The 20296-nt window shown below is 37.5% G+C and overlaps 1 protein-coding gene across 1 annotated transcript in view; it reads left to right on the forward strand.

Moving 5' to 3' along the window:
• Positions 1 to 276: 276 nt before the first annotated feature.
• The window catches only part of LOC107093331 (potassium voltage-gated channel subfamily B member 1-like), a 48928-nt gene continuing 28908 nt past the window's right edge, over positions 277 to 20296 (forward strand). The window contains exons 1-2 of the mRNA XM_015388329.1: positions 277 to 550; positions 1226 to 1889. Coding sequence (XP_015243815.1) covers positions 1335 to 1889 — 555 coding nt within the window. The 5' untranslated portion in view covers positions 277 to 550; positions 1226 to 1334. The remainder of the gene's footprint in view (positions 551 to 1225; positions 1890 to 20296) is intronic.

A 20296-nucleotide genomic window follows, 5' to 3' on the forward strand; every position in this document is an offset into this window, starting at 1 on the left:
GCGCATATTTTTTCTCTCACTATTTAATATAGATCATGCGACCCATAAAAAAAACTTTTCTATAACCACATCAAGCAATTTCTAGTAATCCACCTCTTCTTGTTATTTTCAAGATCTGCGACAATTCGTCCAAGTAGCAAAAAGCACTCAGCTACCCCGCTCTGGCTTTGTGAGGGTTAACTTCACTGGAGGAGCCTGAGAAGAAAAAAAGAAAACAGCCTGAGCAGCATCCCATCCACAGCCACAGTCACTCCACTCTGAGGAAGCTGCAGAAAGGCGGCAAACAGAGAGCTTTCCTAGCTTCATCCCGGAGTCTACTTGTTGATTCACTCCAGAAGTGGTTCGCAGGACACACAGGACTTTTTGCTGTCATTTTTTTCATATATGTTTTGACATTATATTTTCCATCATGGAGCGCGGCTGATGATGCATCTCTGGGCTCCAAGCAAAGCGAATGAGGCAGCGGCGGGCTTAACAAGTTGTATCGCAGTTACACATGAAATGATGCTGATTTTTCCTCATCAGGCGAATCGTCACACCAGGGAGACGCGTAAGTGTAGTTATTCATCTGACTTTTTGAAAATATGTCATTAACTTATATTTGTTTAATGTAAAATCAATATTTCGGAGTTGGCTGAGCGTTGGGTTTATATAAATTGCGCTCATTAAAGTTTATTGTTTTGTTTATTGTTTTTAAAGAATCTTAAAAAGCTTACATTAGGAAGGTGGGGGGATGAATAGTGATATTTACATAAAGGGGCCATCTGGGTCTGCTTAGGGGATAACACGGTGTGTTAAGGGTTCTTAATCAAAGTTGATAATCGGTGTCAGTATTAGTATGGCTTAATACAAGAACGGCTCAGCTCTGGATTCACATAACAGCCTCATGATATGACAAGTTTGAAACCGAACCAGCTGCCTTTCCACCCATACTGACAGATTTCAGCACCTCGGAGAGCACCTAAGCAGCGGGAGTGGCAGATTGGTGGTGGGGGGCGTTTCAGCACTGGACAGCGTTCCCATTCGGAGTCCAAGTTTATCATTGGCCCCGCTGTCCCTCTCCCGTGTCAGCAGGAAAATCGGCTGTGCCTCTTAAAGCTGATTAAAATATCTATTTGGTTCTCTGATGAGTGGATAAACCACCTGACATTGCTGCTGTAGGACACCGGCTGTGCCCGCTCAGCAGTCGCTGAATAATTGAATATATCTCCTTTTTTTTCCAAAGCACAAGAAACGAAGGGGGTCCTGATGCGGTCATCTCCAGGATCATGTCTTCTTAATCATCCAGACTGCGTCTCCCGGGTTCTCAGAGTTTCCAACTGACCTGAGCGAAGATGATTAAAACCGGCCCCCGGTCGACCACCACGCTGCCTCCAGACACCATAGACATCATCCGGACCAAAACACACTCCCGCCGGGTGAGACTCAATGTTGGGGGACTTCTCCACGAGGTCCTCTGGAGGACCCTAGAGAGGCTGCCCCGTACAAGACTGGGCAAGCTGCGGGACTGCAACACGCACGAGTCCATCATGGAGATATGCGACGACTATAGCCTAGATAACAACGAGTATTTCTTCGACCGGCACCCTGGTGCCTTCACCTCCATCCTGAACTTCTACCGTACCGGGAAGCTGCACATGATGGAGGAGATGTGCGCCCTCTCCTTCAGCCAGGAGCTGGACTTCTGGGGCATTGATGAGATCTACCTGGAGTCCTGCTGTCAGGCGCGGTATCACCAGAAGAAAGAGCAGATGAACGAGGAATTGAAGAGGGAGGCTGAGAATATGAGGGAGAGAGAGGGAGAAGAGTTCACTACCACATGCTGCTCAGAGAAGAGGAAGAAGTTGTGGGACCTGTTGGAGAAGCCAAGCTCATCGTTTGCTGCTAAGGTAAAAAACAACCTCTGGAGCACTGGGATCAGGCATTCCTTACTCCATGTGCTTTGCAAAAAGTGTTCCCAAATCATTCAAATTTAAAACAGTTTTTTTTATTGAAATGTTGAAAATAGTCAAGACTTATAATTTTGTATATTTCTTAGCAGCAAAAACTAATATTTCTTTTAACTCTGATACATCTTCATAAAATCAAGTCCAACCAATAGCCTTCAGATATCAGCTGTCTAGTAAAAAGATTTCATCAGTGTTTAACTCTAACTGATAAAGATGCAGGTTTTTAATAATTTTTTTTTAATGTTTGTTATTCGGGATCAAGCCAGAAGCATCAATGTAAGCTTTTGACACAGTGTTATCAAATGCATAATTTGAATACATAGTGTTGGCATAATTGTAACTCTACAATGACATGGGCATCCACCTTAACTGGCCAGCACGAAGAACACCAGCCTGACAAGCAGCTAGAGGGCCCTTTTGTAACACCTGAGTAGCTGCAGGGATGTAAAATCTAGGTAGGAGACTGTATCATCAGAGAACGTTGTTAGTCATAACAAATCTGCCAAACACAGGGCAGGACAGAAAAAAGCTGTTGCTCAAAGAATATAATAAGAAAACTTTTCTAAAAGAAATTTCCAGACATGTTGAAGAAGGTGCACTGGCCTTGTATGGACAATAAGCTGTAAGCGTCATAGCCCACATTCAAAATGATATCTTTGGTAGAAAAGAAACATCATGTCATCTTGAACATACTATTCCTATTGTATAACATACTAGAGGCAGTAGCATGCAATGGGAATGAATTTACTCAGCAGGGTCAGGAAACTGGTTAAAACTGATGGAAAGACAGATTAAGTTAAAGACAAGGAGAAGATCTGCTGGAGGCTGCAGAAGAATTCATTCTTGTGATGGCTGAGTTAAATGCATTCTATGCTTTTCAGGTTTTATTCATACAAAAAACTTTTGTTGGTCAGTCCCTTTAAATCCATATAAAAACAAACATGAAAACATTTATAAAGGTTTAATGGACATGAATGTACCTTTGCAAGACACTGTAAGATTGACATCTATCACTATCAGCAGCTTTAGTTAATGAAAAACCATCAGGTGAATATTAAAACAGTCTGCAAAGTAAAGTTATATAAAGCTCACTCACAGGTTGGTGTAAAACCCAACACTCCAGAGACTTTTTTTTTCCTTTCTGTATAATCAATGACATGAAATGAAGTGCTTGCATTTTTTCAAAGGCTCATTTGTTCTTTTTTTCTTTTTAGGGTATTATTAAAATCTTTTGTTCCGAGTAGCTTTTGTTATTTGGAAAACATGACACCGTGCATTGTGTTCCTTTATTGGTTTCAGTCCGATAATACGAGCTAGGCTGGTGTTAGCACACGGATAACTGGAGATAATTAATGAATCTTTGTTTTTCAGCAACAGCAAGCCGGACAGGAAGGAGCCTTGTCACTTACTGTTAGAGAACCTTCCTGTGCAAAATATGTATTTTTAGCCCTTCACATCACACCCACCCACCCACTTGCTCACACTCAACCCTCTTGGCTTCATTTGCCACCTCTGTCTCATTTCCAGCTCAGTATTCAATCATCCAACTCATTAAGAGGCTCATAGCTCACAGTCCAGGAAGAAAAGAACTCCACTTTGCTGAATCAATGAGCGCTGCCATGTAAACAACACCTTTAAATGAAGAAAACAGTTAAGATATAACTTTGTCATTATTCAGTACACATAGAGTTCCACCTGTTCATTAACAGCAATCTTGGTTGTGGATTTATGCAGTTTAAGCAATATAACCTTAATTATTCTACTTACAGAAATACTGTACATGTATCACCCGCTCAAAAATTATAATTGGAATGATTTATCGTGTATGTACAGTAAACAAAATGCATATTTGAGGGCCATTACTGATTGTCAGATTAATGTAAGAGAACAGAGTAGTTAAAGGTGATCTGGATTAAATGCTGAATAAAAAGAAAGAAAAAGAAAAACACAATACAGAAAATGGCTTAAATTATGTGCAGATCTTTCAGATCTTCTTTTCTATATATTCCCCAGAGGATTGGGTCAGTCTCAAAGATGCATTAGAGAGACCTCCTGTAGGTAAAAAGCAAGCTGAGCACTTTGAGCGGTGATGGTCAAATCATTTCTCAAAAGAAATTTCAAACACCTCTTTGAACAAGAGTTCCTACATAATTAATGTTACTCGTCTATTTAAGGAACCCGATCCATCTCTGACCTTGTGTTGCAGAGACTGGTAATTATTTTGTCTTAAATATTCAGCTACGCTGCTTGAACACATGCACCATTAGAGTAAACACTGCTGGGGTCTGATCTTCGGCCGCAGAGGAATAAGACCATCAGGTTAATGAGCAAGAAGGAGCTTGAACTGTAAAATATGACCACTTTACCATGCATAATATTTGATAGGTCAGATTTAAATAATCTTTCTGCTCATTTTCAGTTATTTGAAAATATTCTTATAATGTAAAAACACAAACATGTAAAGATTCATTTGTTACAGAGTCCTGGAATAATCAGTAACTCCACTTAATTAGACTTTATTTGAATCAGCTAAGCCATTAGACGTAGTGTGCTACAGTTTTTCTTCTTTTTTAATATAACTGCATTAATTGGCCTAAATCCCCAAGAAAATGTAAAAGAAGGAGATTAAGGTTATTAGGGTGTACCCATTAAAACTTTTAAAACCTTTGACATTTTTCCCTCCATATTTTCATCTTCAGTTGTTTGTTCTTTTAATGAGAGACCATAAAAAGTGTCTGCGGACCAATAAAACAGTTTTGATTAAACAATGAGGGCTTAATGAAAATAATGTTTAATACCTGCTAAGTGTTTTTGTTAAAATATACTTTATGTCTAAATAACATCTTAATCTATCTTCCATCTTTTCTAGATTTTTCTTTAATTAATGCATCTAAATAACTACCGGTATAGTTGTTTCAGAAGCCTTTATTATAACTATGAAAAGTTAGCATGTTCTATTTTTTATGACATTATAATAGACAACAGATTGTTTTACACATACTGTTCAAAATCTGAATCAGTACTACTTTACTATGAAATGCTAAAGTATTTTTACCCGTACTGATCATACTTTTAGAATCTGATATCAGTCAGTGGTTACAAAACGCAATCGATCGCAGAGCTGTCTTACTTATGATTTTTTTGCTATTTTAATGTTATGTAAAAAAATATATATAAAAAAAAAACGTCCTTAGATAATTTATTTTCTACTTTGTAAACACCGTAATCTGATTCATTTCATTATCATATTTATAGATAACATTACCAAGGCTGATATATGCAATGCTAGGATGCAATTCAACAAATTTAACATATAAATAAAATCATAAATAACATTTTTTGAACATTTTAGTCTGAGACAGTTTGCTCCTGAAACTTAAAAAAAGGAAATCTATTAAATTGTTGTCCAAAAAAACAGGTAGGGTCTCATCTATATTTCAGTCATGTTTCATTTTTGATTGGGCAAAAGTAATGCTGGATTTCAACCTGAAGGACAGAGGCTGACTAAAACATGTATGACACCTGATGCTTTTATTGTAAGTAAGGTCTCTAAGAAGCCATAACCTCTCCTCCTGAGACTGCAGAACTCAATCCCAAACACGTCATTTTTTCCTAACAACAGAGCAATGAAGGGCAGAGTCTGTGACTGTCACACCACCTTAGTTCTGTCTTTTGTATATAAAAATAAAACATCAAAGGAAGCGTATTTATCACAACAGAAAGTGTGGATGTAATAAAACCGTTGTTTTAAAACGGTCTGAAATTGAAGAATTGAAGAAGAAAAATTATATTTTAGCACCGTACTGTAGATTCAAACCATATGTACATGATGTACATATATGTTCTATATAAATATCATCATTTAGATTTTCATCACTGCATCTGTGTGAGTGGAAAAAAAAGGATCTGCTGACATGTGCAGGCTTTGCTTCTTGTGCTCTGGTTGAGGCAGTGTGAGCTAATTGCACAGAAACTCCTCATCCCAGCATGACACAGGCTGCCATGACCAGAGGGCACTTAACTGCACTTCTTACTACACATCAAATATTTCCAATTGAGTTCACTGTAAGCATTTGCTTTGTTGTTTGGAAGTCTGGGATGTCTGTGTGCATCCAGGCTGTGGCTTAGAGCTGAGCAGGGATGCCGTAGTCCACAGATTTCTTCTAATGCTGCTAAACTGATTGTTCTCCCAATCTGGCAAGGTGAATGTTTTGCTTTTGAAAACTAAGAAAATCTGCATTAAACAGGTTTGATGTGGAGTTCTCCATCACTAAAGAGGGTCTAGGAAATATGATGGCAAAGTTTTAGTGTTAGTGCAGCAGTGGCTGAGATGGAAAGCAGGGAGTTCAGAGGTAAATCAGCTGTTTAGTCTCTACTTAGCACTAACACTGATCATTTCCTTGGTTTCTCTTTAGCTTCCTCTTGCTCCCTCCGTGCACTCTTGCTCAGAATTACATAGGCCATATTATACGAGTTTGTTTTGTTGCCGGGTAACGGCATCTCCTTTGCCGCGCTTAGGTGAGCTTTGAATAGCCATAAATTTATGGTGCACAGTTTCCCAGCTGCCAGACTGATTACGGAGCTATATATCGCCCTGTGGGCCAGTGCCAAGTCAGGAGGAGAGTCTGTTTTATTGACAGAGAGATTAAGGAGTCTCTATCTTTGTTTTTTCCTCTTCATCATCCCTACATGTTTCATGTCTTTTCTGCTGGATCATCTCCTCTCATTATTCCAAGAAACACAACACAACTAGCACACACTCATCAATAATGTGAAGCTTTATTGATCTTAATTTGCAAATATAGATGCAAGTATATATATATATCCTATGGCAAATATATATATTATCCTATGGCTAGTATATTCAGGAAATGTAAGTTTTTTTGTCCAGCTTTCTTAGCTCTCAAACTAAAACCTCTAAAATTGAAGCCATTCCTCAGTGGTAATCTGGCAGCTCTAAGGAAGCTATCTAAAAATGGTGGAAATTAGCATTATTGATTTAACACGCCGCTTTTATCAGCTTTTCGGAAACATGTGAACAGCATTTCATCTGAGCAGAATGAAAGCTAATTTGTCTATCTGAAAGGATAGACAAAAGATAAAGAAAAAAATGTTTCCATTTAGTGTCTGAAAGCTATTGTGAGAACCACAAAATTCTAACAGTGTTGTGAAAAAATATGTACATATTTTGAACCTTGGGATAGGACAAAGATTTTTCACATCATGAAACGTCGGATTATATTTTGGATGTAGAACAGAGCTTTAACTTTGCCATTCTAACAGAGGCTTTTATCTAAACTTCTTTGTTTTAGCTGGAATGTTTAGGCATTTTAATCGCCCATTGGAGCTAAAGTTTTACTCAAACTTGTTCAAGGAACAGTGGTGAATAAATTAGGATGTTAAAGAAGTTCACACGTCTCACAGCGATCAGTAGATGGAGAAAGGCTCCATGCTACTGTGGCGGATAAATTACTTTCTTCATTGATGGAAGTGCTGTGTTACCAACGTGGACAGCATGCACAATTTGCCTGCAAGCATCTGTCTTCTGTTTGTGGGTCTGCTTCATGTTTGACTGATTACATGTCTGCACAAATGACCTAATCTACAGCCTGGCCATACATTATTTCATTTACCTACACCTGGCTTTGGGTTTGCTTGTATATTCATAGCCTAGAGCAGATACAAAGTATAAACCAAGAAATTCACATCAATGGGACAGAAATGTCTCAATATCGTTTTAAATATCATAATCATGCACAAGCAGAGAGTTGTAAGAAGGAAGTGTTTTTCTGATATTGAAGTATCTAAAGATTTGATGTCTGTGGCAGCAGAGCTGGAGTTTTTAGCAGATGAAGGCTGTAAAAAGTTTGCACATGTGTATCTCTTCAAACACTGATTTCATTTCTATATTTGTATTCTGAATTTATTAATCACCAAACAATATGGATTCAAAGCTGTACATGTGATTGACCATGTATATTTCATCACATCAGTATAAGTGACAGACAGCATCAACAGCCTTCACTCTTCCATGTGAAACCTCCAAACAAACAAACTTTATGCTGAAAAGTAGACATCAAAACATCATGAATGCACTGATGGCAATTTGTTATTGAATACCAGGGACACTAAATCTCCCCAGTAAATTTCTCACAATTATTGGTAAAATATGCATTGTCAAACTTCATAAATGTAGTTGTTAAAATGTATTAAATATGCTCTTAAATACGCCTGATTTTATGAGCTCATTTATCAGCTGTTTATTCCACTCTCAGACGCGATCTCCCCTCCGATCTGGACCAGCATGACTCTGCCTGTCGCTCTTTATGAGAAATCCCTGTTGAGGTTTGAGCCTCAGTCTATTCAGGAAGTAGAGCCCTGATAGGATAACACGCCAAAAGTCGTCACTTCCAGTGAGATTAAACCTCTTAGAGGGTCTGTGGAGCAGGGGAGGGTGGTGAAGCTGGCTCCTCGATGCTAATTGGCAAACATACTGTAAGGTACAGTGAGCAATAATTCACCAACATAAATATTATATATATTCTAAATGTATATTATTCATTATCATCTATGAACTGAAAGTCTCCAACTTTATTTTTGCCTTGCCTTAGAAGTAGCTATTTCTAATTAAATAGGAGCTTGTTCACACTTGTTGAGACAAACATCTTTTCCGCTACGGCAGAACAAAGTTGACAAACTAGCCACCGTAGAGATTGCTTTTACACTAAAATGGGACTGCGGCAAGTTAGGCCTATATACAATCCTACACAAAACATAAAATACTATTTATAAAATTATCTATGTAAACTAGACTTACACCAGCTACTACCGGCAGAAGCCTGGTTATTACGAAGACGAGCGATTTCTAACGATTTTTCTGGATAGACTTGCATCGTTGTTCTGCCCCTTGTACATGTTTGTTTTGCTCAGAGTGCCCAAAACAGGGGGATGAATCACCTGGGAAAAGGAGGTAAGGGGAGATGGCGTTCCTGAGCTCAGGCAGAACTAGCGGGGAATCAGTGTGAGAACAAGGCTGTAGAATGAGCTCCAGAACCGGGAAAAGCAGGCAGGCTATGCTGCTCTGTTAGGAACCGCAGAGGCAGCATCTTGTCACTGCTAGCTCAGGAAGTAAGCTGATGGCCCAGAAGAGGCTACAGTTGGCCCGGGGTAGCTAGATCTATCTGCAGAGGATTGAAGCAGAATAGCAAAGGTTGTTAAAAGCGTGAGGAGGATGGCGTGACGTTGAATGAATCTGCCACGGCAACAGAGCAGGAACAGAAAACGGCAGGTCAAGGTTAGGCTCTAGAGGCTAGATGCTGAAAATGGACCACTAATGATCAGGGGAGCCTGATTATACAAATTAAACATTGTAGCTTTAAGGATTTTTGACTGACAGTGGCCAGACCATTGAACCTCCCATGTGTCAGAACCCAGCAGCCACCACTGGCATGCCCAGTTTCCATTCCATAAATATTTTTCTCAAGACACTTAAAACTTGAGCGTAAATTAACAAAATGTCTTTTAATCAGGTTGACATAAACTTGATCTTTTTTTCCTATATTTTGAGCAAAAGAGCATATTTTATCTTCATAAATCTTCAAACAATATTTAACAATTTAGCTTGAAAACTTTGTATGTAAAGTCATCTTTCATGCTGTATGTGGTGTTTTATCTTATTTTATTAGTAAGGGATAAAATCCTTTGTTTGTGACAAAATCACTCAAAAATTCCCTTTTTAATAAAACCCTTCTTTTAGTTCTTTTATTTAATTGTTTAGTTAGTCTTCCTCTATAAAATCTTATAAGATAAAAAAATTAAAAACTAAAACATTTTCTAGCTAAAGGTTGTTTTTTTATGCTTAATTATTCTCAGGCTTTTGAATTTATACTACTGTGATAAAATGTTTATTTTAACGCTTTTTCCATATTTCTTCGAGGGGCTTCATTATTTATAAACAAAGAAAAAAAAAAGCATTATTGCTGCTATTTTAAGTTTACTTATGAAATAAAAAGTAAACTTAAAATATATTTTTAGTGTGCATGCAGTATTAATAAAGAGGTGATTGACAGCCTAGTGTTTAAGCCATAGAGCTTTGAATTTGAGTCCCACTCCCACAGAGTACCACTCTCGGTCCCTGAGCAAAGACCCTTAATCCCACACTGCTTCCCGGGCGCCGCACAATGGCAGCCCACTGCTCCCCAAGGGGATGGGTTAAATGCAGAGAATTCATTTCGTTGCTCTGTACTTGTGACAGTGTAATGAGAATAAAAACTGGGGAAAAAAAATAAAAATCTGACCTAAAATGTATTTTTTATTTTACATATTACATACATAAAATTTCTGTGAATTTAACAATTACAATTAGATTTATATGCAACAATTTTAATGAGTGCAACATCATCAAATGATAACTCTAATCTTTTGCTTTATCCTGCAGAGGGATGTAATGAGTTTTTTGAGATTATGTTTAACGTAAAGACGGATTAATTTGGGTCCAGATGCAGACTCAAATTAGAGCCTACACTCACTGATTAATCAAATATTGGCTTTATACTTTTGGACTGTAACAGGAAGATGAAAAATATAGACAGTAAACTCCAAATTGAAAAGCTACAAATGATCAAGAATTTACTATTGCTGCTGATCTAGTGGACACCACTGCATGTAACAAATCCCAAATTAACATAGAAATGAAACATGCAAACAAGTAAAGTTTTTTTCCCTAAGATGCTCACCTGCTTGCAGTAAAAATCAAGGGTAAGTCAGGTTATAGAGAGGGCTTCCTTCAGTTTGTTCTACACATGCTCATGCAGTGTCTTGGGGAAGAAGTAGCAGGTGACTGATGCCTTTTGAGACTTTTCAGTGCCAGTTTCCACACAGAGAGGTGATCTAGCATGCTACATTAGCTTATCACACAAGCCACCTGAGGCAGCACACTGGATGTACATCCCATCTACACACTATCTTCTTTTGACAGACCTAACAAACCCACTCCTTTCTTTTCAGCAACATCTCTTATCTGTCGTTCCATTTTCTTCTCTTCACACTCCGGTGCTGGTGAGGCTGCAGAGCTCCTTAGTGACACTGACGTTAAGGTGAGAGGTCAATAGTGAGGGGACAGAGGCACGACTACTTTGCTGCATTGCTTCATTAATTTTTCACGCAGGCTTGTCAGAGAAAGAACATCCACTCAAGAAGATGTAGAGTGGTGTGGGGCTTAGTGGTCACCATAAGGCTAAAGCAGAACTTTCGAAAAGGTTTACACTTAAAACCAACACCTGCTTCCTTTTAAGCTTCTTTTTGGCACACTAGACTTTTCATTGCTCACCAAGTAGGCTGTGATTGAAAAGGTCAGCTTCCAGCTGCATGGCTGAATAATAGATTGGAATGTTGTTGACAGGGACTATACTTGTTGGATTCAGTCCATCTCCAAGCTCTCACGGCCGTGGCTACATGACACAAGTGCTGCCAGGGCTTTACTCTTCTTGTCAAGATTTGGCAGCAGCAGAATGGAGGAAGGAGTTGGCCCCTGCAAAGATAAACAACTAATTCATCATGGGAAAAAAGCAAAACAATGCAGTGATACTATAACAAATAAAGTTCAGATCTTTGACTCTGATCTTTAATAAACTGTAAAAGAAACTTTGATCAATTTCTTTCCAGGAAAAGTTACTAATTTGTTTTTTTTATTTTTTTATTTCAGGGGTTTACCCACTTTACTACACAGGTTCAGTATGGCTGCATTGATGTTGCTTTTTCTGTTCTCCTTCTCTTTTTCTCTCGGTGTCAGGTTGTGTTTTATTAGAACTTGAAAACCAGTTTGAGTACAGAAATCTATTTGAATCCCAAATTCCTTTCTCCTGTGCTAATAAAAATCCTCGAAAAACCATGTAATAATACTTTTTTTAACCTTAATGATGCAGAGTTTGAGCACAACAGAGATGATTTATTTATTATCTTAAATTGATAACCAGTATTATCAGCTGACTGAAAAGCCAAACCTTTGAAATTATACAGTTTTTTAAAGTAATATTTTTGTTGACGCTACTTGGTAAAGCAAGTTAAACAGCCATTTAGGGTCTCCCATTATGTGCTGCAATACAAATATTAGAGATGCACCCATCTATTTATTTTCAATCTAAAGCTGAAGGCTTTAACATTGACAAAAACATAGGCAGCAAAAAGAAAGAACAGTTCCATGTAAAAGGCACTGGATAGGCTCTCCAATATCTGTATCAAATTACTCATATCAGGTCCAGCTAACTGATTAATATCAGAACCATTATCCTATCTATTTATTTATTTACCATGGCGGTGCTACAAAGCAGCGGCCAAGAGCAGCTCCTTTTTGTTTACACTTGTGTATACAAAATGACAAAATAACCCTGTCTAAGTCTCTAAGTCTATCTAGGTATCGGATTTGTGCATCTCTACCAATTTGACCTCTGCTTATGATCAATTAAAAACCCTAAAATGGCTAATTAGGCACAGCACAACAGCCAAAAATGACACCCTAAAAATCTGTGCTATTGAAAAAAGGGCATCTGTGAATGACCCGTGGAGTGGAGGTAGAGCATGCAACCTGGCTGTAATGGTTGCCCCTTAGAGGAGCAATCTTAGATTGGAATCCCCTCCCTGACACACTCTGTGTCATTACTCCCCTTTCTCAATATAGTTAGTTAGATAGTTGAAACATCCTTCTATCAAATTCTATATAGAGCCCCATCCCATAATTAAGTAGTTTTTGGAGGCTGGAATTGCTCCTCTAAAGGTTGTCAGCTATTGTTTGTGTAAAGTTTATAACTAGAATTTTATTAGATGTTAGAATAAACTGTAAAACCACTCAGTGACAGTCTGGATTGTTTGGGGAAGTGAATGCAGAGAATAATACATTGCTCACTAAGCCAAACCTAGAAGACACCCAGCATTTTTACCCTGACACCATGTGAAAAAAGGGATGCAAATATATATATATATATATATATATATATATATATATATATATATATATATATATATAGAGAGAGAGAGAGAGAGAGAAGTTTAAGCTTAAACTTTCTTTCACTGCTTCACTGATTTTTCTCGACGTTACTCGCTCGTCTGCTCTCAAGTCATTGCTTCTCATGCAGGCATTCCTCTCTTTATTTGATATGGTTGAGAGGGAAAATGTGTCTGGAGGTGGTTGAAACCAAACAGAACAGGTTAGTTGCATCACATTTCCAGAATTTTCCTCTGAACCTTAAAGAGAAAGCTGTTTTTAAATATCAAACCAATATTTATTCATAATGTAATTTCATTATAGACACAAAACACAGTGTTGCCATGCTGCTGTGATGGTTTACTAATGAGCAGAGGGCAGAATCGGTTGTCTTCACATCTCATCTTATTTGAGAAGGGAGAGGTTATATGATATCCAAAAGATAAGGTTCAGCAGTCACATTCAAATGAGCAGCTCCCATCTCCATTAGCTTATAACAATGCACCTTACCCATTACAGGAGGTGCCTTGTTAAAAGGAAGAAAAAAAGAAAGACTAATGTGCCTGTGTCAGGCTTGTATAGATATTTTTACTCTAAGAGAATCACTTGAAGTGATAAAAAAAACCACAGGAGCACCGTGTAGTGATTTGCATAACTTAACTTTAACCTTTTAGTGTCATACACTTTTTGTTCTCCCTTCCACTTCAGCTGGAAAACTGGACTTTATAATTTAGCCAAAATGACCTCAGTTCTTTCTAGAAATAAACTAGTTTCTGAATATAATGAATCCTTGCCTGACTTTCCAAAAAGTTCTGGTTTTGGAAAAGAAAAGAAAAAACAAACAAACACCATAATTGGGACAAGAATTATTACTGATATCTAGCATCGGTCAGTACTCTATCAGATTCTTGAAAGAAAGTCCATATTTTGCAATAAAATAGATTTTTCCTCTTCAACTATGTTTGCTAATCATTACCTTATGACAAATCCCCCAAAACCTCCTCTTACAAAGGTTTCTCCTCAGAACAGCCAACTTTTATCGAAAATAAAGCCAACTTGGTTCAGTAAGAACCAAGTTTATTTATTTACTTGATTTGAATGGAAGTTACTTTACACATATTGTTTGGGAAGTACTCTGTACCATCTTAGTTATTTTTTTTCTGAGGCTTTACAATAATCTGCTTAAGATAGAGTAACACACAAACAGACACACAAACATAGAGCAACAGAGAGCAATGCTGCTGACCTATCCCAAAGCTTCCTCTATGAACGGCAGAAGCTGAAATGTCATCTATGTTCAGATATGTTTCAAAGACCGAAGGACGGTTATAAAGGAACAGCATGTCTTTGGGGAGTTACATCTGGAACAAAATGAACAGCTCATCTGCATGTCCAAACAGCCACTAAGGCACTTGCATTACCCATTTGTAAACCAATACTATTGAGAAAACAAACAACAACAAAAAAACTAGAAAAAAAAGTACATTTTTACGTAGGCATGTCAAGGCACGGTGCTGATGGTGATCAAACACAAGTAATATTACAAATGCTGATGTTCCTCGGAGGCCTAATGTATTGCCAGACAGACCTTACTAGAGAGTTTAAAACAATATTATATAATCTGAAACTCCATAAACTCAAAGTACAACACAACTACTGTTAAACATGGTGTTGGCACAGTCATGATTTGGAGTTAATTCTATTCAGAAGGAACCAGATTTTTCTATCAAGGTGAATGAACAGTTCTTCAGATCACAGAGGGCTGAGAAAAACACCCCAGGTTCATTTTTAAAAATAAAATGAAAAGGGGTTTTATTTTTCAACATCATAGGCTAATGTATGAATCTAAGCATAAAACTAACCAAGTAACTTAGTCTGTCAGCAATGGTTGGCTCACTTAAACAAGGCTATAGATAAGATATGTCCTCTGTAGCTAACAGATAAAAAAAGTACTCACTGCAAAGATTGGATCGATAGCTTCAACAAGCACTTATTTAATAGTCTTTACATGTTTTCAAATGAGGTACAGGCAAAGTTTTTTGTTTTTTATATTTTTAGTTTTTTTTATTTAATTATATAAGATGTGTCAGGGATTTTAGGTTCTAATAGGTTTTGATTATTGTAGTTGACAGAAGTGTTAATAATTATTGCTCCTGATAATCATAAGCTCTTGAAGATTAATGGCCATTAATTTGCCAATTTGTTTATATCAGGAAAGGGATTTACTTATTATACTAATATCTCTCTGAGCAGCAGGTATTTATACTGAAAAAAAAAGTCTTTTAATTAAAATGTGATCATTTGTTCAACTGTAATTACTTGAAAACAACACAGAATACAACACCTCACAGACAAGAGGTTCAATGAGTAAAAGAATACCCTCAGGTTTCTCAGTGCAGGTTGTCACCTCTGCTTTGCTCTCCAGGTAGAATTAAAGAAAGTCTTAGATTACAAAGTTTAAATCATTTAAACAGGCATCAGTGAAACACTTGGACATAAAAAGTACTTTAAACAGAGCTTTTTTCTTTTCAAACAGAGCTTGTTATAACATCCTAATTACTTTCTACAGTATAGCATGTCAGTAGATTCTAGTTTTCAGCAAGTAGAAGGAGAATGAATCACAGAAAAGTATTTTCCAGCCCCTACTCTAAAGAAGCCATTTTCATTGATGCATCAACCTCAAAAGTTTAAAATAAAACTGTGCGATCAGTCTGAAATGATGGTGCACTTTGGATCCCCTCTAGTGTGATGAGTCCTTCACACCCACACACTGTGTTTTCATTGATCTCTGAGGAAAGTCTCTGAGCGGTCTGTGGGGATAATTCGGCTCTTTAGTTGAGTCGGATGAAGTGGGAGCAGGGTGAGAGGTTCTCCTGGTGGCCCCGCCCCTAATGATGGCCCCAGTGTAGCTTTCACTTAGCTTTGTTGATTTACTCACCTCGCTGCTTACCTGTGTGGACTTTAAAGTAGCAGTCGCTGCATAAGAAATGAGCTGAAAACTATCAAGAGGAGTTCAATTTGATCCCTGGATCGATGCATCCTCCCACTATCTTTAGATTGTTTTGGAAACAGAATACCCCATTTAAACTTAAAAGTCAGTTGATACGGACATCAAAAATGCAATATAAAAAAAAAAGCTGCAGAAACCTTTGCATAAATCAGTAACAGAGCTGCTTTCAGCAAAATAATATTTGCTATTTGGAGAGTGGCATTCTGATGGACAATGCTGGAGAGAAGCAGCTGTTAATATTATCCAGGGTGTTGCTCAAGCTAATGAGGTACAGCATGCATGGAGTGATGAAACTACCTCAGTGTGACATCCAGCACAACCCCAGCATATTCCCTTCCTTTGCACACTAATGGCGCTCCACTCCCGAGAGACTTCCATAAATAAATATGCTGTGATAAATCTGCGCACACACATGAACATGCATGAACCTTATCTTCCCATCTTGTCTATCACTTTCTTTTCCAGCCTGTTATTTTTCCACTCCCCCATGAAACACACACCCAAATATGTGTGTAAATAGAAATACAGGCTGTTGTTTAGTTGATCTCTTCTAACAGACTGGAACCTTTCAGCAGACTTTATCAAACTGTAAGGCATTCATCTGATTTCCCATCAGCAGACGACCAGGTTCATGTGTGTGGTTTTTTTCTAAATCAGTGGAAGGTGCAGTGGAGTTAGTCTGTTGGGGGAAGGCGTAGATAAAGTGGTAGAGGGTGAATGAGAAAGACAGATCTAGTGTTAGATAGGCTGCCACTCAAATGATTGGTGTGATAGCGCGGGGCGTACAGGATGAAAATTGGTCAGGAGGTGGAAACCCTCAGCACTCTGTTCTCCACAATGAAGATGGATGCTCAGTTCAAAAGAAACTGCATCTGTTTGGGAAGGCAACCATAAGAAGACAAAAAATATCCTGCTTTTTTTTTTTTTTCTGTCTTAAAGGAATCCTTTTTGCAGTAAAAGGGTAAAAATAAATGACACCTCTCCTAAATTCTGCTGTTTTGTTTCAGGTTTTAATTTTTTGCATATCTTGACCACTGATTTCAAAATTAGGTGGTGATTGGAGATTTTATAGAGACACAGCTTAAAACATACCCACTGACAAAGAAGCAAGACAAAGATCAGTAAGATGGATTCATCTTTTATTTTCAAAGGCCAACAACGAAACAGAAAATTCAGAAAGATTCTGGGTTCATTTTGGATGGGGGGATATTTTTTAGCTGTGCACTGAACTCAGCTAATGCTTGATAGATGGTTAAAAATGAAACATAGGTATTAGGAAATAGAGTTTATGCAAGAAAGCAACAAATGGCATCATCTTAAAACCAGAATACTTTTTCAAAATGATGAATAGCCACGTAATACTTTGTCATCAGATATAGAGGTGCTGGTTTGCTACATAAAAACGTTATTGGTACCTATAGTTGTTTCATTATCTTTTTGATAAATCTCTGTTGTCTTAAAGCTATTTTAGAAATCTCTCTCAAGTTACGATGCTTCTATAAAGCAACAGTACTAATGATGTATTTCTAAATGAATCTGTAGGCACAGGAACAGGGAAAAGAATCAATACAAAAAGGAAGAGTAATCAAATACTAGTTTGTACCTGCCTTTTCATGACCAGGGAAAAGGAAATGTTTTTCTGGGTCAGCCTATGTCATTGCTCTTTTTATCTACTTCTATTTAAAGCACAACAAAAAGAGAAAATTTTCTCTCTGGGAGCATGTTTGCTGCCATTCAAGTGTGTCTTTTGTCCTGCAGCTCTTAAAGCTCAGCTGTAATTCACAGGTAAACAGAGAGTCGTATGCATCAGCAGCCTGCATGTGTTTAGAGATGAAAATAAGTCTTTAAAATACATATACAGTTCATATAATCATGTTAATAATTGAACCACAATGTTAACTTTATAAGATATTCAAAAGTAGCACCGAAAAAAGGAATACCGGCCCTCGCATTGTGACTGTGCTGAGCAGGGTGGCATCAGAGCAGGGAAACCCTTTCCACCTTCTCAGACAGATCTGACTCTTTTTAGCCCTTAGCAGAATGATGACTGACATGCAGGGGTTTCTCATGGAAATCATCCACCAGAGTTCCCTTTCCCAGTCAGAATTTAAAAGCTCCAACTGCAGCTCTAACAAGGAACTAGTGAAGCAGGTGGTAAGTGCAAGAGTAGCAATGAAATTTCAGTCAAAATCTTAGCAATATTAAGACAGGAGTTTCCTATTTTAAACAGAGCAGCTCGCTGCTCTAATTTTTCTTCATATTTACTTTGCTAACCAGACAGGCAGTCAGAGGGACCTTTTCTCAGTCTGCTGGGAAATATGGGTCATAGAGACATTCTTGCAGCATAAAAGTCTGAGTGGGCCATGGAAATAAAAAAAAAGAAAGAGAGGAAAGAAAAGAAAAGAAAAGAAGAAGGCTGCTTAACCGAACACCCCTGCTGTACAATTCTTAAAATATTTCAGAATAAACAGCACAACTGTGGGTGTTGATGATGTTGCCAAAAACAGCAAATATAATTATTTTAAGACCATTTTCTGGTTGACATTTGCTGTTTAATGTTGATGGGGTCTTTTCAACTGGTTGGCCTGGTCAGGAAAATAGGTATAAAATGGGTCTTTCTAAAGAAAAAAAAATCTATGTTATCTAATTTTAGTTCTTAAAAGGTAATTCTATTCAACTTTTTTATCATTATTTTGGGATTGAAAGAGGAAAATAGTTGTAAAAAAAACAGTTGGTTTCTTTTTTCCTATCAAAGTAAAAAGATTGCAAGGAGCAGGACCTCCAAAGGCATCAGCTAATGCTGTTAGTTATTAGCTTTGGTAAACAGAGGAGAGTAAATTTAATATGACCAATGAAAAGCTTGACTCCATATTTGTTTATTGAGTCAGTTCTACAGGGATTCACTGGCTCAGGCTTAGAGAGGTTGACACATTTTTATTATGGGGATATCCCATTAGGCTGAGACTAGCATAGGATCATAAAAAACAATTAACCTGACAAGTCAATAAATTCAATGGGTGGATATAATAGAGTCCATTGCGACTTCTGTGCTTAATTAATAAGAAATGATTTCTTTGCAGCAACAAAGTTGAGTCCAAAATTTGGTTTTCATGAGTTGCTCTCATGTTAATAATTGAAAGAATTTCAACACAAAGCTTAAATAGTTCTTGCAAAGAAGAATTGGTAAAAATGAATGGTCATAGCAAGAAGAGATATGCTGTAATGTGTGTTAGCCTGTCGCACACACATATGAGCTCATTCCCAGGATAATTGATCTTGTAGAACATAAAGATAAGAATCTATGGATATTAACAGTGTCTAAGCTGTGTTTAAAATCATCAAAATGGTCATATTTTTGTCTATTAAGACTATTGTCTATTGCAGTGTATTTAAGTCTATTTTTTTTTTCTATTATGATGAAAAAAAGAGTAGTTCACTAACAGCTTCATCATAATTAATATAACAGGGTCGCATAGAAATATAATCTCTTACCACTGTTCTGTCAAATAAAGTTCTGATGAAATACACTAAGTTTGTGTTTGTAATGTAACCAATGTTTAAATAACTCAAGGAGTGTGAAAACCTTTTCAGGACACTTTAAATGCTCATTTACAATAATAAATGCCCATGTTGCTGTAAGTAATGAGATGGTGGTGCTTTAGATAGCTAGTTATTAACAATTAAAGATTTTCATGACTTTGAAAGAGCTACATTTTTTGGTCCCAGTAGTCCACATGTAGATCTAACTGCCTGGTCTATTTAAAAACTTGCCTGAAATTTGCCTGAGGTTTTGCAGTTAACAATTGTTCCCTTGTGTTTTAACAATGAACAGGCACTCCATAACAGCAATTAGCTCTGTTTCCCACAAGTACACAATATATGTTAAGGTTCATACTTTTCATTAAAGTGACACACGGCCACTCTGGGAGACATTTCTCTTTACTTTATACAGGATTCATCTAATTGAGAAATGAATTCTGGTTTTCAAGGGACCCGTTCTATCACTATATTAACTCATTAAGTTACACACAGAACTGTAGCATTAGTGAATAATAAAATACTGCATCATAATCAAAAGCAGGAGCATATGGCCATATTCTAAACATCTTTGACATGCGTGTTAAATTCAGTCTGGGAAATCAGTTCAGGAGCACTGCTGCCTTGCCTGGGGTCTATCTGCTTGGAGTTTGCATGTTCTCCCTGAGCATGCGTGGGTTCTCTCTGTGTACTCCGGCTTCCTCCCAGAGTCCAAAAACATGAATGTTGAGTTAATTGGCTTCTCTAAATTGTCCTTAGGTGTGAGTATGTGTGTAAATGGTTGTTTGTCCTGTTTGTCTCTGTTGCCCTGCGATGGTCTGG

Source organism: Cyprinodon variegatus, unplaced genomic scaffold, assembly GCF_000732505.1.
Source record: "Cyprinodon variegatus isolate N-32 unplaced genomic scaffold, C_variegatus-1.0 Scaffold420, whole genome shotgun sequence".
In the NCBI taxonomy this organism is placed as follows: Eukaryota; Metazoa; Chordata; class Actinopteri; order Cyprinodontiformes; family Cyprinodontidae; genus Cyprinodon; species Cyprinodon variegatus.